This window comes from Silene latifolia, chromosome 8 (assembly GCF_048544455.1).
Source record: "Silene latifolia isolate original U9 population chromosome 8, ASM4854445v1, whole genome shotgun sequence".
NCBI classification, from domain to species: Eukaryota; Viridiplantae; Streptophyta; class Magnoliopsida; order Caryophyllales; family Caryophyllaceae; genus Silene; species Silene latifolia.
In genome coordinates this window covers 109,041,147-109,065,378 of record NC_133533.1, presented here as the reverse complement: position 1 = coordinate 109,065,378, position 24,232 = coordinate 109,041,147, and the positions used below count along the sequence as shown (strand labels likewise).

The following is a 24,232-nucleotide window of genomic DNA, read 5'->3' as shown; positions in this document are numbered from 1 at the left end:
TGGCATTTGTGTAAATATAAGGACATAAGGGTATTATTGGAAAAAAAAAAACAGCCCATTTATAGTGTGCTACAATTGGTGTGGTACGGTCTTATTAGGTAAGTGTTGCCATTAATCTGGTATTAATAATTTAAAAATAACCCAATGTTGGTAATTCGTCGAATTTAAGACATGCGGGCTAAAAGCCTAAAATATCAAAACAATTAAGACAAGCCTGAAAACCGTAATAACCCGTGTAATCACCCGGCCCATATTTAATCCGACCCGTATTTAACCTCCTCCTCCATAACACATACTCCCTCCAATTTCCTAATATCTTCCCCTTTCTGTTGGACACAAAAAATAAGAAAGGGGAAGAAAGAAGGAATAAAGTATTGGTAAATATTGTAAGGTTTATAGGAGAGAGGTAATAATAAAGAATGAATACTGAATAAAAATATGAATAAAGTAGTGTTAGGCCCTGTTCTTTTGGACTTAAAGTTGCTGAACTTAACTTAATTTTTCTGAACTTAACTTAATTTTGCTGAACTTAACTTATTTTTGCTGAACTTTTCTGAACTTAATTTTTCTGAACTTAATTTTGCTGAACTTTTCTGAACTTAATTTTGCTGAACTTAACTTATAATAGCTTAACTTTTCTAAATTAAAATAATGTTACTTAAATTAACTTAATTTAATTTCACTTAATACTACTACTACTACTACTACTACTACTACTAATAATAATAATAATAATAATAATAATAATAATAATAATTCCCTTCCAAAATAATAATAATAATAATATTTAATAATAATAATAATAATATTTAATAATAATAATAAAGAAATATAACTAAAAACACAAATAAAGATTATAAAATACTTTATTTATATAAGTTAATATTTTCGTACACATTACCTAATATATAAAAATAAAAAGTAAATCACATTACTTTTTTTTTTCTTTATAATCATCTAGTTCCATATTATCATCTTCCTCGTCACTTTTTTCATCTTCATTTGAGCTCACCCCATCAAATCCATTGCCTCGCCAAATGTTCTTGACTATGTTATTTCGCACCTTGTACATAGCTTTTTTCCGCTTCTTATCAAACATGCCTAAATCTTTTGTCCCTAGAACGTTCTCATATTGTATAACAGATATCCCATGGGTGTGCATCCGTATAAAATTATGAAGTGTGAAATTAGAAACAATAATGGACATTTGATACTTAGGTGACATTTGAGGCATAACTTTTAACACCTTCCACCTTTTTTTCAATTGACCTTCCACCTTTTTTTCAATTGACCAAATGCCATTTCAACTTTCATTCTCAATGACGAATGTCGGTAATTAAAATGCTCTAACATTGTTGGGGTTGGTGTCCTTAACAGTTAGTGCAAGGACTTATAAACCTCTAAAAGGATCAAAGGGCATACTTTGGTATTATTATCAGTTGATCCACGTTTATCAATAACGGTTGGCTTGCTAGATAAGTTTGACGTTATTGTCATACAGATGGCGGTGATCAACTGGTCCCTAAAAGTCACACCTATAGGATACGTTCGAGAGACGTGACGGTATGAAAATACTGTCATGTAGATGCCAAAATTGACTAACCAGTTAGTCCGAGTTATTTGACTAGTAATTAGTCAAATATGTGATGTTGAGATATTATATTTAACACGGATTAAATATCATGGGCTAAGGCGAATTAACCAGTTAATTCGTAAAATTAAATATAAGCGATTTATATTTAATTGTATATTGAATATAATTATACAATACTGTTTTGTCGGACACGTATTAATAATTCAGCTAACCCGTATTATTAGCTGATGCCTTAATTTCCGATAACCGATAACAGTTTATAATCAGACCACGTCATATACACTTAGCGAGTGATGGACCGGACCGCGAGTTTAAGTGAAGAGAAAATGAAAAGCCCATAGGGGCTCCTCTCACTCGGTTTGGCCGAGAATCACAAAGACAAAAGGGGAGTTCTCTCCTCTTGTCTAACCTAATTCTTTTGCTAAAAATTATTAGGGTTTCGAGAACAGTGCCTCTCGAAATTCGGATCTCTCATCCAGTGAAAAACTCACATCAGTTCTCCCAATATTGCAAGGCAATCGGAGAACACCATCTAGCACAAGGGCATATCTCGGACAAGTCTTGGGTGCAACGATTAGGAGGAAATCTGCTTTGATTTCTGTTCTTTACGCCGCAATTTAAAGGACCCGAGGTTGATTTCTTATTCCTTATCGTTTTTATGTTTTATGACAATATTCACATGTAAATTTTACGTTATAGTCCTACAATTAAAGGGGTAGTATACGGATATTAACCCACAAGTGGTATCAGAGCGAGGCCACGTAAATTTTCTATGTGTTTTTCATAAAACGATCTTGAAACGATTTTGCTTTTGTCTCGAAAACTGTGCCTAGTATACACGGCAGAAATTTTGAAACCGTGTCATGTATTACACGGTAATTTCATCTTGTTTTCGTTTTGTTTTTTGCATATTGTTGTTTTATACGAAGATTATAACAATATGTCATGTTTTTCTCAATTGTTAAAAATTGATTTTATGCGTTTTTGATCAAAATTGTTGTGGTTTTGTATCATAAAACCTGTTTCACGAGGGTTTTGTGTTTTCCAGAAATTTTTGCCCTCGATCGAGCATGTTTTTTACTCGATCGAGAGCCTTTTCTGTCTTGTTTTTGTTCGATCGAGTCCCTGTTGTATTCGATCGACCCTGTTTCAAAAACCTTTTGCTCGATCGAGTCCCTGTTGTACTCGATCGACCCCTTTCAAAACCCCTCTGCTCGATCGAGTTGTCCTCGTACTCGATCGAGCAGATTTGCTGATATAGGTACTCGATCGACCACCAGTGTTGTCGATCGAGCACCTCCTGGTTAGCATACCTCTCGATCGACTTGCGATTGATCGATCGAGCCCTTTGTCCCTCGATCGAGCACTTATGTACCTGGATCGAAGGATTTCGTCTTTGACAGCTTTGAAAATTTGTTTCTTTTGATTTAAATTTTCTTTTGGCTTCAATATGTACTTTATACGGATATAGTACACTCGCTATGATTGTGAAACAGTTCACACACGTACCATTAGGTTATTTTAAAGCGTTTTTAAAGTAACGGATTATAATGGATTAAAATTAAATGATAGAAGCGGTTTTATCACATGAATTTTAATCATTAGAAGGTGGTTTGGATAAATTTAACATAATTACGGAATTATGTCACGAATGAATTTGTTTTTAGTTGATGCATTTTTATTTATCGTTAATTTTTGAATGCCGTGAATGCCCTTTTTATTACGTATTTATTTTTATTTGCAAACGGTTGTAACTTAGTGTGGCCTTAGTAGAACGTGTTACCGTAATGATGGAACACGGTCTTGGTTGTATTTTGAGATCTCGTATCTCCGTTTTGGATTTTTCACTTGTAATTACAGTTTTTATTAGAATGTAATTAGGTTTATATTTTGTAATTTTAATTGTAATTTTTGAGAAGACCAAAGACGGAGACCAGATGCTCACTCCCGCTACATGGATCAAGATGGAACAACAAGACAAGCTTCTTGGGTCCAACGGTGGATTCCAAAGTTGTATTTTGTTCTTTTTATTAGGATAGGCCACACTAGGAAATTTTATTTACGTATTGCATTCAATTATTTATTTTATCGCAACGATAATTTGCATCATATTCCGCCTAAAAACCAAACCACCTAATTATTGCATGAAAACTGACACATATAGAGGTCACGAGTTAGTTTTCCTTGACATTCGTATGTCACACGTTTTTTAAGCCATCATCCAAATAAATTCATTCACGACAAACGCTAGTTATTCGTTCACTTAAAATGAATTATAATTTTGTTGATGGGATCTTCCTCGTATAAACTAAAATTGAGAACGGTCTTTATAGGTCAAACTCCAATGAGTCCCTTCTTCGTCGGTAGGCATAATATGACCCCTTCTACGTCGGGTAAGTTGGAACCGATTGACCTATTTTATCTCAACTTGTGGTCACTAAACGATCCTGTGACTATGGTGGACTATAGATAGGATTTCCGGAAATCTATCGACCAAGAGTTCTTCCAGAAGTATTAGCTAAACAGTTGGCTTATCAATTTACAGAAATTGAGTCTTGGGATCACTTGTATCTTTCTTGAGGGAGATCAATTATGCAAGTGCGAGAGTCTACATGTTTAAAATGAATTTTAAAATAGACTTAAATCACCTCGATGAGTTGCTTATTTCGTTTTGTTTTTCTTTCTTTTTCAGTGTAGATCACGATTTTAAACTGCTAAACAACAAATGGCTGGTTCAAGTGATAACCCAATGCCAAGTGCCACATTGGACCGTGAGTCCTGACTTCGGATCTTCATGAATCGGATGAATCGTCTACTCGATCGAAGAATGATGGATCCAACTTCGCGGACCGGGAGGCGGCATTACGGAATCGCCGCTGACGGAAGCTCAAATATCTCTTGGAGCCCATCCCGGCAAACCCAGGTCCCACGGCTAGAGTCTTTGAAGTCACCAAGTTTAATGATTTCGTATGGAAGCGGGTGCGATTAAAAACGTACTCATTTTTGCAATGGAACCCAATTTGCAGAAACGCTTCATAGCCCATGGTGCAAACAAGATTTTCACCACGCTCACCAAGGAATTCTCGAAAGCACCGAGAATCGTGACCTATGAGCATACCACTCGCTTCTTTGATGCGAGACTCCAGAAGGGCCAACCGGTTAGCCCACACATTCTCAGCATGATTGAGAATGTCGAGAAACTGGAGACCTTTAACTGTAACATCAGCGAGAATATTGTTATCGACCGTATTCTTCATTCACTCCACGATGGTTATTCGCAATTCAGAGCGAATTACTATATGAATGATTTGAAGAAAACTCCCCATGAATTGCACTCCCTCCTCGTACAGACCGAGAAGGACATGAAGTTCAGTGGGAGCTCGAAACAGGATGTTCTCGTTGTATCAAATAAAGGAAAGGGTAAGGGCAAAGCTCAGGCAAACCTAGCAGTAGGTAAGGCGAAGTTCAAGAAGTCGGGCTCAGGTAAGAGTGGTCCTGGTGAGGCGAGTAACTCATCAGGCACGACAAAGAGCAAGAGTGAAAACATGGAATGCCATCATTGCCACAAGACTGGGCATTGGAGACGCACATGTCCTGTTTATCATGAGGACTTAAAGGCAGGTCGTGTTAAACCTGTTGGTATGTCTTCTCTCTCTTCTACTTTTATTCATATGATTGAGATTAACCACGCAAGTTACGGAACTTGGGTACTTGATACTGGTTGTGGTTCTCATCTGTGTAATCATGTGCAGGGGCTCCGAAACATCGAACCCCTCGTAAAGGGTGAGGTGGACCTGCGTGTTGGGAATGGAGCAAGAGTAGCTGCCATCTCCAAGGGGACATATGTGATCCAGCTTCCTAGCGGATTTGAGTTGTCTTTATTTGACTGCTATTATGTTCCTAGTCTTTCAAAAAACATTATTTCAGTTTCTGCGCTTGATAAACTTGGTTTTTCATTTGTAATAGAAAACAATGCTTGCATTTTCTCATTACACGATATGATTTCTGACAAGGCGAGTCTCCATGAACGGAATTTATGTTTTAGATCAGACCACGGAAATATTACACGTAATGAATAAAAAGTTAAAGGTAGGTGACAAAAATCAAACGTATCTATGGCACTGCCGCATGGGACACATTAATGAGAAACGCGTAAAACAGCTCATTAAACATGGAGCTATCTCGGCCTTTGATTTTCAATCATTTGGCACGTGTGAATCATGTCTCATCGGTAAGATGACTCGTATTTCCTTCAAAGGTGTTGGAATGCGCGCTGCTGACCTATTAGGGCTCATACACACGGATGTATGTGGTCCTATGTCAATCACCGCACGAGAAGGCTATAGGTATTTCATCACTTTCACGGACGATTTGAGTAGATATGGCTATGTCTACTTAATGAAGCACAAAAGTGAATCCTTTGAGAAATTCAAGGAATACGAGAATAGGGTACTGAGAACCTATTGGGTAGAAAGATAAAAACACTGCGTTCGGATCGTGGTGGCGAGTATCTTTCTCACGAGTTTGATCAACACCTAAAGGATTGTGGGATTGCCCTACGAGTTAACTCCACTGGAACACCTCAATTGAATGGTGTGTCCGAACGGAGAAATCGAACACTACTTGATATGGTTCGATCCATGATGAGTCACACGGTTTTACCTGATTCATTATGGGGTTATGCTCTTTTGTCGGCCGCTCTAATACTTAACCGAAGTCCGTCTAAAGCTGTTGACAAGACTCCATATGAACTATGGAAGGGAACGGTCCCTAACTTGTCCTTTATACGGGTTTGGGGCTGCGAGGCTTATGTCAAGTGGAGACCTGAAGATAAGCTCGGCCCGCGATCGGTCAAGACATACTTTATAGGTTATCCTAAAGGATCACGTGGTCATTACTTCTATTCGCCAACCGAACAACGTGTTTTTGTTGCGGCTAGTGCGACATTCTTAGAGAAGGAATTTCTCGAGAATGCAAAGAGTGATAGAACCTTCGACCTGTCGGAGATTCGAGAACCAAACACCGAGCAACCATTGGAGGAACCAATTCCTTCAATCCCAGCTGCATGTAAACATTCGAGGAACCTAGGAGGTCGGGTAGAGTCTCTATTCCTCCGGACAGATACATTGGTATGGTCGAGGAACATGACATAGATGACGTTCTACTCTTAACGAGTAGTGAACCCGCAACCTATAAAGGTGCCGTGACCGATTCGACTCGAAACTATGGCTCGAGGCCATGAAATCCGAGATGGACTCTATGTGTGAGAACAACGTGTGGGATCTTGTTGACTTACCTGCCAAGGTTCGTCCCCTTCAATGCAAATGGCTTTACAAGATAAAGCATTCTGTGGAAGGTCAACAAGATATCTACAAAGCACGACTAGTTGCTAAAGGTTTCACCCAAGTGCCAGGTTTGCACTACGATGAGATTTTTGCACCCGTAGTTATCTTTGCGTTCCATTCGGATTATCTTAGCGATTGCCGCTTTTCATGACTATGAAATTTGGCAAATGGACGTGAAAACCGCCTTCTTAAACGGCTTTTTGGAGGAAGAGTTGTACATGGTACAACCCGAAGGTTTCATCGATCCAGCACATCCTAAGAAAGTATGCAAACTTAAGCGTTCCATTTATGGACTTAAGCAAGCATCAAGGAGTTGGAATCATCGCTTCGACCAAGTGATAAAAGAAAATGGATTTACTCGATCGGTCGAGGAACCATGTCTATATATCAAGTCGAGTGGGAGCAAGATTGTCTTCCTAATATTGTATGTTGACGACATACTCCTGATTGGGAATGACATACCTCTCTTAACTTCGGTGAAAGTATGGTTGAAAAACCATTTCCAGATGAAAGATCTGGGAGAGGCACAAAGAATTCTAGGCATCCGTATCTATCGAGATAGAGCACGACGGATGCTATCTCTCAGTCAAGAGTCTTACATAGACAAAGTCCTGGAGAGATTCAGCATGACTAACTCCAAGAAGGGGTTCCTTCCTATGGCTCCAGGGGTGCATTTGAGCAAGTCTCAGGCACCAGAGACACCGGAAGAGAAAGAGCGCATGACACGGATTCCTTATGCTTCGGCTATAGGATCAATCATGTATGCCATGATATGCACACGTCCGGACGTGGCATATGCATTGAGTATGACAAGTCGATTCCAACAAAGCACCAGGTGAACCACATTGGTTGGCTGTCAAGAACATTCTTAAGTACCTCCGGAGGACTAAAGATTGGGCATTGACTTATGGAGGCGAACAAAAGCTATGCGCAACCGGATTCTACGAGATGCTAGCTTCCAAACGGATCGAGATGACTCGAAATCTCGGTCTGGATTCGTTTTTACTCTTAATGGCGCGATCAGTGGAAGAGTTCGAAACAAACTGTTACAGCAGATTCTACGACCGAGTCCGAGTACTATGCCGCGTCCGAAGCTACAAAGGAAGCGATATGGATGCGTCAATTCTTACATGGGCTATCGTAGTGCCTAGTTCGAATGACCCGATCACCATCTATTGCGACAATAGTGGTGCCATCTTCCAAGCTAAGGAGCCAAAATCTAGCAACAAGTCTAGACATGTACAACGGAAAGCTCATCTAATCCGGGATTACGTGGAGCAAAAGACAGTAGTGATAGAAAAGATTGCTACAGATGATAACATAGCAGATCCTCTCACTAAAGCATTACGACAAGATAAGCATGAAGGGCATGTTAATTCCATGGGAATCAAACGTGTTCCTAAGTTGTAGTACTCTTTTATGGATCAGATTCATCCTCTCTTGTACTCTATATGACATCATCGTTTTGATATTTTATATATATATTTTGTTTTTCATGTGGATTTGTACGACAAATTTTGAACACCACAAAGTGAACTGCAAAAACATTATATTTTTTTTAGTCCTTAATTGCCCACATGAGCTGATAACTCTGGCAATTATTTTGTGACGTTGGTTGATGGTGGGTTCAACTAGCCATAAGTCAACAGGTTGACTGACCAATCACAGAGGCGATTTATACGGATATTTCGTAGGACACTATTGTGACATCGACGTGGAGTCCTAAATGTTTTATAACATTCGTTGCCCGGTCGTGGATAGGACTTCCATGGTGATCCTTAGAGTCGAATCTCTTGACTATCGATTGTCTCTTGAGACTACGGCAGATTTTGGGTGACTTTGGTTTCTTTCTCACGGTCATCCGTAACAGGGGGCCAAGTAGATTTTTTCGGGTCATTTCATCTTCGTGCTTAGATCGGAAGGAGTCGAGTTGAAGGAAATATTCAGCCTTTATCGGGTACTCGATATTTCTCAGGGCCACTCGAGGAGTCAGAATCGAAATGCATGGCCATGCTCGGATACGGATTCGTTTTATCGGTTAAGTTACTCTCTAGTCGGGGAAACCACTCTAGATACAGATCGATTGTAAAATACGACCTTTGTGGATCCAGATCTGCAAATTGTTTTACATTGAGTGGGAGAAATTTTTAAATGAATATGAGAATCGGTTATCGCACATACACTTGTACGGACAAGTGGGAGTTTGTTGGAGCTTGTGTCCTCCGGTTAGTGCGGATAACGTCATTGCACATACACTTGTACGGACAAGTGGGAGCTTGTTGGGGTTGGTGTCCTTAACAATTAGTGCAAGGACTTATAAACCTCTAAAAGGATCAAAGGGCATACTTTGGTATTATTATCCGTTGATCCACGTTTATCAATAACGGTTGGCTTGCTAGATAAGTTTGACGTTATTGTCATACAGATGGCGGTGATCAACTGGTCCCTAAAAGTCACACCTATAGGATACGTTCGAGAGACGTGACGGTATGAAAATACTGTCATGTAGATGCCAAAATTGACTAACCAGTTAGTCCGAGTTATTTGACTAGTAATTAGTCAAATATGTGATGTTGAGATATTATATTTAACACGGATTAAATATCATGGGCTAAAGGCGAATTAACTGATTAATTCGTAAAATTAAATATAAGCGATTTATATTTAATTGTATATTGAATATAATTATACAATCTTTGTTTTGTCGGACACGTATTAATAATTCAGCTAACCCGTATTATTAGCCGATGCCTTAATTTCCGATAACCGATAATGATTTATAATCAGACCACGTCATATACACTTAGCGAGTGATGGACCGGACCGCGAGTTTAAGTGAAGAGAAAATGAAAAGCCCATAGGGGCTCCTCTCACTCGGTTTGTCCGAGAATCACAAAGACAAAAGGGGAGTTCTCTCCTCTTGTCTAACCTAATTCTTTTGCTAAAAATTATTAGGGTTTCGAGAACAGTGCCTCTCGAAATTCGGATCTCTCATCCAGTGAAAAACTCACATCAGTTCTCCCAATATTGCAAGGCAATCGGAGAACACCATCTAGCACAAGGGCATATCTCGGACAAGTCTTGGGTGCAACGATTAGGAGGAAATCTGCTTTGATTTCTGTTCTTTACGCCGCAATTTAAAGGACCCGAGGTTGATTTCTTATTCCTTATCGTTTTTATGTTTTATGACAATATTCACATGTAAATTTTACGTTATAGTCCTACAATTAAAGGGGTAGTATACGGATATTAACCCACAAACATACCTTCGGGGGATAGGTAAGAATTCGGCTTTAAATAAATGTTTTTTTTTTTTGAAAAAATTATATAGAATAATAATTAATCTCGGATTGTTTATACAACCGATTTGAACGAAAATTATATCTATTTTTTAAAACTCGTCAATATAATGAAACTTATTATTCTGCTTAACTTTTCTGAACTTAATTTTCTTTGAACTTTTCGAACTTAATTTTCTTTGAACTTTTCTGAACTTAATTTTGCTGAACTTAACTTAACTTTATTTTGCTGAACTTTTCTGAACTTAACTTAATTTTGCTGAACTTAACTTATAGAGAGTGACTTTAAGTCCAAAAGAACAGGGCCTTAGTTGTTGATTTTTAACAGAGAGAAATATTAAAAAAATAAGTGAAACTTACCAAAAAAAAAAGAGGAAAGATAATCAAACTTGTGTAAAAAAAGGAAATAAGGAAGATAATAGGAAATTGGAGGGAGTATAAAACCTCTTCTTCAAGAAACCTTAAACACACACTATATATATAACCAATTTACCTCATCATACACAATTACCGTCAATATTAACTTACCCAACTCTCTTTTACCATGGCATCATCAAACGAAAAAACCCCGTACCCGTACTCCGTCTTGGAAAGCGCGGGCATGGGTTTCGCATTAGGGGGGCTAGTAAGCACCCCTTACCACTTTATCAAGGGACCAATGGGCACTCGTCTTCCGTACGTTGCCATGATGGCGCCTCGCACTGGAGGCTCCTTCGCGGTATGGTCAGCCCTCTTTGAGACAATGTCAGGAGGGCTGGCTCATGTCCGTCATAAGGAAGACCCTTGGAATAGTATTTTAGCAGGAGGGTTTACGTCTGCCTTTCTCTCTATTCGTAAGGGGTTTAGGCCGGCTTTTAGCCAGTTTCTTATCGGTGGGGCGTTGTTGGCTTGTATAGAGGGAGTTACGATCATGACTCGGCGGTCTGTTGAGATGCAGTCTCAGAATTACCCTCAGTATGATTCCGTCCCAAGTCCGGTTCCTGAGGCGAAGAATATGTCCGAACCAGGATGGTTACGATGGAGGTTCGGTAGAGGGAAGGATGATGACAACGAGGGAGATAATGTTAGTAAGACTAAGGTTTTGGAGAGTGTTGATACATTGCCACCACCAATGCCCACGTTCAACTTTCAGTAACTTTAACGTGACGGTCACAAGCGCTTTTCTTTTTTCTTTTTAACATTATTTAAATCGGGTGTGAGTTGTCCCAAACTTGTGACAGTTATAAGTAAGATTTAAATTCTAACACCGTTGCGATGTTGTATGTCGTAGTTGATTAATTTCTTTATGGATTCTTTTGTGAAACGGTTTCGTAATAATCTAATTAATTTGTGATCTTATAATAATGTTTGCACTTTGCTTTATTTCATATAGTAATACTTCTTTTATCCCGATCACTTGTTTTATAGCTTTTGATATAACACTTCCCACAAACATAAAAAAAATGACTAAAACGGAGACGTAACTAATACTCCTTTCGTCCTGTCATTTGTTTACCTATTCCATTTACCATACATGGCAGAATCATATGAAAGACCCTCCCCTTACAAAATCATCAAACACGCAGTCCTTCGACTTGTGTTGCAGGAGGTAGCATCCTGCTGCATCGTGTAAGGCCGATTCAAAGTTTCGTGGAACCCCCAGAGCAAGACTACTCCTGGTGGTCCAAGTGGTATTGGTATATATGTTTGGATACAAAATCTCATTATAGACAGCACATATCCGTCTATAACTAAAGACGGGCCAAATACAATACCACATTTCTAATAGAACGAGCAACAAGTGGGGTGGTAGGGGCAAAAAATGTCACCATTTTCAAGCTATTTGACCCGTCACTAGCTGATGTTTGGACCATTCATTCAATAAATAAGCAATACATAATGAACCATATGGAGAAAATCTTACATAATTAAGAAGAGTCTCATCTTAAGGGCCCTCACTTTTTGGACCCTTAGCTTGCTATCAATATTCAAAGGGAACAACATAAGTTTCCTGCCAAAATGCAGCTACAAATATCGAAATTTCCCTTTTATTTTAGCCATCGACGACATTGTCGGGCTAATACTTGAACACAAATGTATGTCGTAAATGTACAACCCTCTATAGGCCGGGACACCCCCATTTTCCCCAGAATTTATTATTCGCAGGGGACACAAAATTGATTCATATCGTCATATAGGACGGTTTATGATCACGGGCTCCGAGATTTGAAGCTACTTAGGTTTATTCTTCCGCAAGGTACTGCGAATGGGAAGCTGCCAAGAGGGCAGCACCGATGCCTGATCCGTCATTGGAGTGCTCGATTACAATGGTTTCGGAAACTTCATCACCCAGAAGCTCCTTCAATGTATCTTCCATGCAATCTCGGAACTTGGTATAGTGTTCAAACAACCCTCCATCTAATGCAATCACCGATTTCTGGTTTTCGCCTTGCTTCAATGTGTCACGAGCAAGTTTCTTAAGAATGCCCAAAATACCGGCTGCTGAAAGGCACGCGCCACGAGAAGCGATGATATCACAAATGTCAACTATTACTTTTCTTGCCCTCAATGATGTATTTGATATCTGGAAAAAAAATCAGAACATTAGCATTGAAAGTCGTCGTCTTAAGTAACATAAAGTTCCAATCACCAAAGCTCATTGTCCGTTCTATTATTGCATGGACTTGGTTCTTGAAAGAGTAAAGGAAAACCGAGTTGAATAGAGATAACGAAATGCGGAAGCTTATTTCCGCTTTTGATATTTCCATGCACGCAAAGAATCTCTCAAAGGCGGCAAAACTTAAAATAGGTTCGAGGGTATTATTATCATGGTGCTTGCTTGAGTTCTATAGTTAAGACTTAAGACGCTCCATTAAGAGCATATTGCGAATTTGATTTATACCAAATCAGGTAACCTTTGCAGAAACTGGAAAAGTGTCTCTTAAAGACACTTCTTTATTTCAAAGCTTTCTCCTGCTGTGACGGAGCCAGAAATTTTGTTAAGATTTTTTATCGGGAAAGGCAAAAAGATGACAAAAATTAACCATATTGGCAGTCAAACTTTTAACCATCATGCTTATTGGTACATGTCGGTTTTCTCAGACGTAAAAAGCCTCAAAAGAAGAAAGGAAGGGCTTGACAACAAAAGAAAAAATAAGTGAACAGAGGCAAGTAATGAAAGAAGTATTACCCCAAAGACATCCTTCAGTTTGCTTGCAACGACTTTAAGATCTGGTGACGTGTCATGATGCATTGCAGACATGTGAGGTGTACTGCGAAAAAATTAGCACAATCCTTAGATTGGGTAAAAAGGCCATTTCCTCCATTTCAGAGTGTAAAATTCCCTGAAAAGTGCTGATATGTGATTGAATGCTACTAGTAAGTTAATATAAGGGGTGTTGCGACGATATAAGGATCGAGTATGCAAAATGCTATTGGACAAAGTTGCGCCAGGAACATTTGTCTGCTTGTACTCACATTGATCCTCCATTAGATTCTAATGTGAGGTACAGACACTTTGAACTATTAATGAACTAGAATATGTAAATATGGTAATATGTAATAAGAGTGTAAAGGAAGATAAAATTAATTGAAAAATAATAGTAGAAAAGACAAAGTAACAGCCGCGACTATTTGAAAATTTAACGGGTGTAGTTTTCTCTTTTCTGTACATACTACATAATATCAAGAGTTAAATATAGAGAATTTAGTGAAGCGAGGACAAGAGACCCACCTCAATATGAACGAAGTTTTCAGTTTGGATGGGACAGTATCACCAAAAAAGCAAGCCTCTTCAGCCAGCTTACACAAGACTCTACGCACAATTTCCCCCAAGTACAATCCCGATATCATTTTCTCATATATCTGCACAAATAGAATACTTTCACCATCTAAAAAGGAAAAAAAAAATGGAAAAAAAAAAAAAACCCTAATGTCTGACCTGTTCACCGGGGTTCAAACTTTCTTCATCAAGTGCAACATCATATTCAGTCAAAGGCAAATGTGAAGAACGGAAATTACCCCACTCCATATTGATAACCTGAAATTTTAAAATAAATATAACTAACAAAAATGAAAAAGAAACTGTGCAGCAGAAGGAAAAAAAGTGAGTTGCTTACCATCTCCCCAGATTTAGGCAAAGGGCCATGCCACTTGGGAATGGCAGTCGCACGTTCAACATAGGCTGCATTTGTCCCAGTACCCAATATCACAGCAGCAATAACATCGTTGTTATAATACCTACCTCCTGCCAATGTTCCAACTGTATCGTTCACCTGGTCATTCAAGAAGATAAACAAACCACAAGTCGTTCCAATAAAGTTAGACACAGCGTTTCTGGGAGACAATGAGGCTTGTATGCGACAGTCGTAAGACCAGTCCAAATCCTTATGCATCTCTCAATTATAAATTTTTTGGATTGGTCTCACAGCATTCATCTCAGCATTCATCTCACAAAAGTTTCAAGTTCGTGTTCCGAAGAACAAATGTTAAACATTAGCACCAAGGTATTAGTTATTTGTCCACGAAATTGACGCCTGCCCTCGATAGTTCCAGTCGGTCGCGATGCGGAGTCACGGCCGCTATTTAATACCATGATTACTACCAAATGTCCCAAAAATTCTTCAACACAGGAAAATTCAGCAAAAGCTTACCAACGCTGTTACACGCATATCTACACCATTCCTCTCCAAGGCCGAGATCAACTTTCCAACCACATCCTTTCCAACCTACATCACATCAACCAAAGAAAATGAATACCACAACCTCCGATAAAGAACCATGTGTTGTTGACTCATTGCATAAGAAATGAGAGAATAGCTGTTAGCACGTCTCCAGGACTCGGAACATTATCGCCACTACAGCTTGCTGTTAAATTCAATAAATTGCACACGAATTTAGACTTAGAGCTAATGACGAAGGCAGTAAACTATCCGAGTGAGGACGGAGAGCCACTATATCAAACATATCTTATGCATCTTGCAAGAAAAAGGTTTGAATAGGAGACTCAGCGGAAAAAAAATTAAGGAAAAATGACAAATGTTGGAATTCCACATGAGGGAATAAGGCACAAGTTTTAAACGGTTAAACCATAAGCTGGCTAATGAACCATATGTTCATCAAGGAATGATGACCACTGCCGGCGCCCTATTCCTCCTTTCGCCTCACACCAAGAGATAGTTTGGATAACTATCCGACAGAGGACAGAATATGCCAAAAGGGGGTCAGAATGAACTGAAACTTTTCTCATCAACTAAAGGTATTCAAGAAACTAATTTTTTGAAGTTTCGGAAAAATATTAGAGCTATAATTATAAAACAGTGACAAAATGGAGTGGGTGGCAACTGGAACCCATAGCAGAAAACTTTTAGACATTTAACGAACAGCTTCTGAAGGGATGAAACACTCTTTCCAAAAAGGTGAATTTGTAACTGCAATTTACAATTTAATAGAGCCCTGGCATGAGAAATTAGTCCTTGCTATTTCAGCCTGTCCAAATCGTAGCTTAAAGTTTAGTCCTTTCACATGATGACAAAATTTTTTTAAAGAGATGCAGTTACTAAAATGTAGCTGAAGAAAGGAAATTATTGTTCTGAAATATCCAGTAGAAGCCATCAAAGTACAGACGAAATTATGGAATATTGGTAAGGTAACAGATTCTGATTTCTCTTCCACTGAAGTAAAGGGACCCATTAACAAGGGTTGGGGATTGATAGAAAGAAGAACTAACCGCATCTTTTATATCGAAGCCTTTGGTCCATCTTATAAGTGTTCCTGATGAGATTGATGTCTGTCTGACTGGAAAAGAGAAGGTAAAACCCAACTCTCTTTGTTTGTTGGGCTCTGGATGAAGTCCTTCACTTTCCGTAGAAACAAATTTAGCTAGGGCTTCAGCTATGTAATCAAACAATTCCTGAAACATGTGTTTATATATTTAAGGAGTTAATATCGCAGTAACAAAGGTTCAACAGTTTATGTCATGTCACTCCGACTCAAAATTTGAACTCCTGCACCCACATCTGACACTCCACACTCCTACGAAAGGTATACACAGTAACACTAGGATACCTCATTTTAAACCAAAAACATAAAACGGAGTCCGATACTTTGACACACAGCCCTTTTGGGTACTTCTAACTTTCTAAGTTCTAACCAAATCTTGAGTAACATAGTTAACGAGTGCCCAAAGTAAAATTAGCTACAGTAATATAACCAAACAGTTGCTGAAAGCCTAAACGCGGCTTATGGAGTAGGATACCAAAATGAAAAGACTAACGGTTATTGGTGTCCTAAGTAAACTTACTTCTGACGTCGCAACCATTAATTCTGGTGGAATTGAAACTTCCTCAAATTCTTGTTGGACAACACCTCTATCTGTCCCACCCAATTTCACTCGCAACACACGGAAATTAGTGCCACCAAGGTCCAAAGCATAGAACAATCCCTCCTCATCACTACAAACGGGTCAGAGAAGAACATACCATGAGTTATAAAGCATTTTCATTAAGGCATAAATAAATGAGTACAAAAAACTTTACATTGCGAAATCACGAAAGCCAGAATTTCTACCTAAAGTAGTCGATAGAATAGATGCAAAACCAATAAACGAGTACAAAAAACTTTACATTAAGTAATCATTACTATGAATAATTAGACACCAAATAACGTTTCAATTGGGATTAAACCCGATCAAAAATCCACCAAGTTAAACTCTGAATAATGCAAAACCAATACAAAAAAATTCAGTCTTGCCACATATCCCAATTCACCAAAAATCCATTTTTTTCACACATAAGTAATTAAGTAAACTATGTACTTTAAATCAAAGTACTGTAATAAATTAGCCCGGTAAATAAATTCATAGTCACTAGGAGACATAACACTAAAATCATAAACTCCAACATAATTAATACCAGCAAAAACCCAACATCATATATTTTACAAATCAATAAAATCACTCAGAATTCAGAAATAAACTTGAAAAATATCTTAAATTAAACTAATCGTTAGTTTAAATATTAAAGCACCAAATTACGTTTCATTTCAATAAATCTGATGTAAAATCTACCAAATCACACTTTAAGTTAAGCAAAACCAATCAATTACAAAGAAAACCAGCTTAATTAACCCGAAAATCATCAAATTCTCAATTAATTAACACAAAAATCATCAAACACCATCAAAATCAATGCAAAAATCAACAAACACCATCAAAATCAATCCAAAAATCATCAAACATGAACTCAATCAACCCAAAAATCATCAAACACCAACTTAATCAATCCAAAAATCATCAAACACCATCAAAGTCAATCCAAAAATCATCAAACACCACCTTAATCAATCCCAATATCATCAAAATCAATCCAAAATTTAACAAACACCAACTTAATTAAATCCAAAAAACATCAAACATCAACTTAATCAATCCAAAAATCATCAAGACCAACTTAATGAAATCATCAAATACCAACTTTATTAATCCAAAAATCATCAAACACCCACTTAATTAATCCAAACATGATCAAAGACCAACTTAATCAATCTAAAAACATCAAATACCAACATAATCAACACAAATTAAATCAAATTTCAACATAATCAACACCAACAAAAAAACCCAACATCAAATCAAAAAAAGCAACAAAATTAACATACCCAGAAGGAAGATTATCAACAAAACTGATGAGCATCTTAAGCTTAGAACCACCTTCAGAAGCAAGACCAGCATGCATCTCAACAGCCATAGCATCAGCAACCTGTCTAAGTTTCCCTAATGGTGTTGCACATTTTTCATCAAGTTCCTTTACAATTCCCATTGCTTTTCCCCATTTTCGAGATTTCTCCATCCTTCTTCTTACAACATACGCCGCACCACCGCACGCCGCCGCCGCACCCACCACCACCGCCGCCACTACCACCTTCTTCATCCTTTTTTTAGGTGAAAATAGTGATTTTGAGTATATGGGTATGTTAAAGATTGAATCTTTTTTATGTTTTTGAGGTTGTAGAGAGAGATTATTGATGGAGATAGTAGATCAGAGCGATGTAATCGGAGTTTAAGGTGGTCCGAGTTTTGTTTTATTTTTCTTGTATTACAAGTTTATTATCTTTTTTTTTTTTTACAAAATCTTTTAAATTACAAGAAAGATTATTTAGGAGTATCTTTTTTCTGATTTTATTTTAGGTTTTACGGTATTTTTTTTCTTATCTTTGAAGAGAAAAAAAGGTCGGATTTGGATCGGGTGAACTTTTATCCGCATTTAGTGTCTGCTTGAGCATATTCATCAATGGTTTAAAAAGTATCACTCAGGTGCGACATTTATCATCTAAAGTCCATCCAGTCATCATCCGTGAATAAAACAGATGGATCGGATGATAAACAGATGATAAATATTTGTGTTTTAAATATAAAAGAATTGTTTTTTTTTAATCAGAAATTTTTTTATAAGAAAAATAAGTGCAAATTTTATTTAAAGTAAATGAAGAGTTTTAGGTGATGGATGGATGATTTTTGAATAAATCTTTATATATTTAGCTCATTATACATCTGTCATGTGTCATCTATTGCATGTTTGTTATCTATTTATATTGGGTATATTATCTATCCATTTTATCAAGTTGAAGCCTGACGGTTATTAAGCGGGCGTGGGTGACATTGTCCTTCTTACTTGAGGAGAGACCTAACAAACTGGCCAATCTGATTTGTTTGAGAAAGTTAGCCTAACACTTTGGTAGTACACGAGTCATATCATGTTGGATTGGACCATTTCTGGTTTTAGCTCCATTTTGCGGTTTTTTATCAACATTTGGGCATATAGATAATTTGGGTTAAGTTGTTTCTGGTCGAGTCATCTGAGATATTATCCTAAAACATGACTAAAGAAGAATATTTGACAAAATTACCTAAATTTAAGAGAATGTTTTGAGAATTAATCCTTACTTTTTTATGTAGCTCATATTAGGTGTGATTCTAAAATGGTTATTTAAGATCATCTAAGATCACCTGGGACTTCTCGATCGGATCAAATTTTTCGGAAAGAGTGATTTCAGGTCAAAGTTAATTATGGTCCAAAGAACTAGGATTGGGGAAGGGGGTCAATTCGAATGTCATGTCACATCTAAAACACAATTTATATTTAAGATGAGAATATCCGTTTAAAATTTATAACGTGTCAAATAGGATGACAACGGATAAAAGTAGTGATGGGGCATATTCTGCACCGCTGACCAAGTCAACACACTGAGCAAGGTCAAAGATATCCACAGCAAGTCAACGACTTAGATCGCTTAGCCGATCGACCCATCTACGCTAGCTAGTGGTATCGGCATGGCAACTGCCGGTAGGGACACATACCGCGTACTCATATCCAAGACCCTCGGTAGGCTGCCGTAGGACAATCGGCCGAGGGTAGAACGGTCTTTCCACCTGATAAGCCACTTGGCCACTTGGCCACTACGTGACAAAAGGTGAAAGCCATAAATACTCCTCAACCTTCATTGAGGAAAGGATCCACAACTTAACCTAAAATACACTATTCATCCAGTAATATCTCCTTATCTCTCTACAATACATTCCTAGCCAATTAGTATACAACTTATACCTCTAAGTTCACTGACTTGGGCGTCGGAGTGAGTACGCTGGCACACAAGCCAAGCCCTCGCCTTCGTTCATTGTTGCGGGAAAGGCCGAGAGAGGCGATAGGAGCGGGAAGGGTTCAACCAAAGACATTATTCTACAAGCCACGGGTGGTAACGATACTTGCTCGGAATTACACCGGAACAATTGGCGCCGTCGTGGGGAAAGACACTAGAAGCTAGTCACATTCATTCCCAAAAAAAAAAAACAACAAAAACCCACCCAAAAAGCTAAGAAGATGTCGAAACAACAAGATGCGGTCGAAGCAGAAACGAAACGGCATTTTACCAAGATGATACTTTCAACAATTCTCGAGTCATACGACCCTCCACCGGCGGTGTAGTCCAACCGGAGTTCGGGATGCCATCAATACCCGACACGCCGCTGCCGATAACAGGTCACCATCATGGGACATGTGGTTGACATAGCAAAACCGAAAATGCTCCTAGACCTAATTAGTAGTACGCCCGCTCACACTGTCACGCCGACAAGAGCAAATGAAAGCGTCCGGGAGACCGGGGCCCAAAATGTGACTCGAGAAACTTGAACGGAGCACTAGGGAGAAGCCGACCCAGCCAAGTCGCCGGGGGAGCCCAAAGTGGGCGCGGTAGACCTAAGTCCTTCCCGCACTCGTGGGGGACAGCGTCCGCCGCACGAACGAGGCTCACCCCGAAGAAGCCGCAGAGGAGTCCGACTCGGCGAGTTGGAGAAGAAGTCCGAGTCGAAGAAGGAGCCCCTCCCGCTACGGGGGAGGAGCCAGGTTAGGGACCCACGGAGCCGATCGCCGCGTGCCGTTCGACACGTGGTTAGGCAACCCCTCAACGCCTACGTCCTCGAAGTCCCGGTGCCGAATAAACTCAAGCCGCCACCCTCGTCATACAAGGGAGATGGTGATCCGGTCGACCACGCCGAGGCCTTCGAGTCTTACATGTCGGTATGGGAGCGGACCCGATGAGGTGCAGTGCCGAATTTTCCCAACAACTTTGCATGGGATGGCTCGGAGCCGGTACAAAGGGCTTCGATGGCTCGGTGTACTATTACGCCGACCGAAGGGCGCTTTCCTAGCCCAATACTCCCGCAATAAGAGAAGGGCCGTAGAGACATCGACCTCCCGACTATCGACGGGAGGGGGCGAGTCTCTCCGGAGCTATGTGAAGAGGTTCGACGGAAAGGTCCAGCAGATTCGAGAAATTAACCCGAGTGGCGGCCTTCGACCGATGAAGGGCCTCCCAAGGGAGCCTTAAAAACGAGCTCATCAAGAGCGGAGGCACGGGCCGGACGCCGCGAAAGTTGGCCGACCAAGCCATCAAGGTGGAAGACTACCACAAGACACGGGAAGATCCCCGCGAAGCCGAGCAATCGAAAAAGAAGAGTCACAGCGGGGACGATCGGGACGAAGGACGCCGCGACAACAACGGCTCGCGGTCCGACGATCGACGCCGTGAGAATAACAGATCACGATCGGACAGATCCGACCGGAAGCAAGACTCGGCGGCGGGTGCGGGTGGAATTCGAGAACGTACCACCGAGGCGGTATAGTGAAAAAACCCCTCTCGTCGTATCGCCCGCCGAAGTCTTCGCCCGAGCAAAAACGAGGGCCGAAGTGGGAGAGACCCCCAAGCCAAAAAGTGACGGTGACACGAGCGATCGTGAGTACCACGGCCACACCGGCCATTTAACCAACGACGCCGCCACACGAAGAATGCTATAGAGGAGCGATCCGGAAGGAAGCCTCGGCAAGTACGTTGCAAAAGGCCAAAAGGCGACGCCGGCCGAGTTCAGATAGGAAGTCCGTCTTCGAGCGGATAGGCGTGATTCATGTTGTCATCGGGGGCAACGAGAACGGAGGGTCCGCTCATGGGCACAAGCGGCACCTAAACGAGCTATATCAGGCCATCAACTTTGTGCCCAACTCGAGGATCCCCTCTGCAAGCATCCCCGATATAACTATCGGAAGAAAGGACTACGAAGGGGTCATCGCCCCTCACGGCCGACCGCTTGTAGTCAATTTGGACATATCCAACCACCTGGTCAAGAGGTGCCCGATTGACACAGTGCATACACGAACATCATGTTTAGAGAGTGCTTTCTCGGCCTCGGCCTGAAGATCAAGGACTTAAGCCCCTGCACCAACCCCCTATACAGCTTCTCTGGGGCCGGGCTGGTACCGCTGGGATCAATTAAACTCCCGGTGACGTTCGGCGAGAAGAACGCGGCTAAAAACATCCTAGCTGAGTTCGTCGTCATTGACGGCTCGTCCGCCTACAACGTTCTCATAGGCCGAGTCACCCTGAGCGAGGCCGACGCAGGTGATGTCCATCGGGCCCTAACACCGATGTATGTCTCGGACCGGGGAAGCGCATAAGCTTGTCTCCAAAGACGAGAAGGATGAGGTGGTCAACGTCCAGATAGCCGCCCGAGGCGCAACATGCAATCCCTCAAAGAGGCGAAGAAGTCCGAAAAAGGAAAAAGCCCGTCCTTACAGCAGGGAGGCGACCTCATGGATACGACTAGTGGCTGATTGGGGGGGATGTGCCTGGGATGAGCCGTTAGGGCATTGGTAATCTTGTAAAATTTATGTAGCTACGGAGGTGTCCAAGATAGCTGTGGACACCCCAACGCATGTTTTTACCTAGTGAAAAACCACCCGCGCCTTCCATCAAAACAAAATTTTCCCATCGATTTATTTATCAAGAAATAGACGCGGCTCACACTTGTCATACCGACAAGGGCGGCGGTCTATATCAAGAAACAGACGCCGGCTCACACTGTCATACCGACAAGAGCGGCGATCTCCACCAAGAGTCTAGCGCGTCGCATCACCCCAAGTAGTAGACGCCACGGCGATCACCCCAAGAGGTTTGATGCCGTCATGATCACTCCAAGTGGTAGACGCCACGTAACACGCTATCAAGAAAGACGCCGCTCACACTTTGTCATACCGACAAGAGTGGCGAGTCTCCACCAAGAGTCTAGCGCGTCGCAGTCACCCCAAGTAGTAGACGCCACAGCGATCACCCCAAGAGGTTTGATGCCGTCGCAGTCACTCCAAGTGGTAGACGCCACGTAACACGCTATCAAGAAACTACGCCGCTCACACCGTCATACCGACAAGAGCGGCGATCTCCATCAAGAGCCTAGCGCCGTCGCAGATCACCCCAAGTAGTAGACGCCACCAGCGATCACCCCAAGAGGTTTGATGCCGTCGCAGTCACTCCAAGTGGTAGACGCCACGTAACACGCTATCAAGAAACAGACGCCGGCTCACACTGTCATACCGACAAGAGCGGCATTCTCTGTCAAGAAACCAGTGCCGGCTCACACTGTCAATCCGACAAGAGCGGCAATCACCCTCGTAAGGCGGATACCATGACAGTAACGGCCATCGCACACTACACTCGCAAAAACAGACGAAGTGTCTTGGAAGCGTTGAAACACAGTTGAGATACGCACTCTAAAACGGCCACGGCCAAGCCGAGGCGGAAACAAAAGGGGCGCTCAATTAGGAATACAGGAAGACAATTCTGACAAAGATGAGATAAAGACCTCGGCCAAGCCGAAGGCGAAAGAAACGAACCATTATTAGAAGATAAGTTACAAATTACAAGTGAAAAGAATACGGACGACGGCCGTCCCCATAGGGACACGCCGAAACATAATCTACCAAGGTTGTACAAAAAGAAGACAAAAACTACTATTATGTTCACGTACAAGGAGATAACGGGAGGAAGGGCTGAGTAACTGGCCCCCGGACAGCCGAAGCAGATCTGCTGTAAACTTGTTCTCATCAAGCCGCATCTTCTTCAGCGGGCAACCCAGCAGCTATTCTAGCAGCCTCAGCCTCGGCTTCGGCAGCCTCAGCTGCCCTCATCCTTTCGGCTTCTTCCTTAGCCACCCGAGCCCTCTCAGCAAGAGCTGCTTTCTCAGCGGCCGCCTCCCTCTCCGTCTTTGCCTTCACCGCCTCCTTGGCCTCCTCCACCGCGGCTTTCTCCTTAGCCTCGAGCTTGTCATCAAGCAACGCGTCGAACCGCCCACGGGAAGGAACCATCAAGAGGGAAAAGCTCCCGATAACTTCCCTAGAAAGCATCTCGGCCAAATCCCGGAACTTGGCGCACGATTTGGGAAGCATGTCGGTTTGCGGCATCTCGATGTCCGCCTCCTTCGCTTGATGACGGCATCTCTCCGCCCCGAACCACCTCCGCCCGAGCCTTAAACAGTCCGGGACTCGTTCCTCTGCTTAAGGTAGAGGTCGGCGCGCCCCTGAGCGAGCTCACATTTCCTCAGCAGTCCCGCAGCTTCGGCAGCCGCAGTCTCGGCTTTAGCCCTCTCAGCAAGGACCTCCTTTTCAGCGTCCTCCCTAAGTCTTCTCTCGGCCAAG

General features: G+C 41.1%; 2 protein-coding genes across 2 annotated transcripts; one reads left to right on the top strand and one right to left on the bottom strand.

Annotated features, from left to right (window-relative positions):
- Nucleotides 1-10,926: 10,926 nt before the first annotated feature.
- LOC141595712 (mitochondrial import inner membrane translocase subunit TIM17-1-like) lies at nucleotides 10,927-11,373 on the top strand. Its single transcript, XM_074415678.1, has one exon. It carries the CDS (start codon nucleotides 10,927-10,929, stop codon nucleotides 11,371-11,373), a length of 447 nt encoding a protein of 148 aa, XP_074271779.1.
- A 705-nt stretch (nucleotides 11,374-12,078) lies between these two features.
- On the bottom strand, nucleotides 12,079-18,370 carry LOC141597265 (hexokinase-1-like). Its single transcript, XM_074417650.1, has 9 exons — nucleotides 17,874-18,370; nucleotides 16,519-16,669; nucleotides 15,946-16,128; nucleotides 14,870-14,944; nucleotides 14,336-14,491; nucleotides 14,158-14,256; nucleotides 13,951-14,081; nucleotides 13,408-13,489; nucleotides 12,079-12,801 (listed from the first exon to the last, which is right to left on the bottom strand). The coding sequence occupies exons 1-9, from the start codon at nucleotides 18,143-18,145 to the stop codon at nucleotides 12,460-12,462; spliced, it is 1,491 nt and encodes a 496-aa protein (XP_074273751.1). The 5' UTR covers nucleotides 18,146-18,370; the 3' UTR covers nucleotides 12,079-12,459.
- Between the last annotated feature and the right edge of the window lie 5,862 nt (nucleotides 18,371-24,232).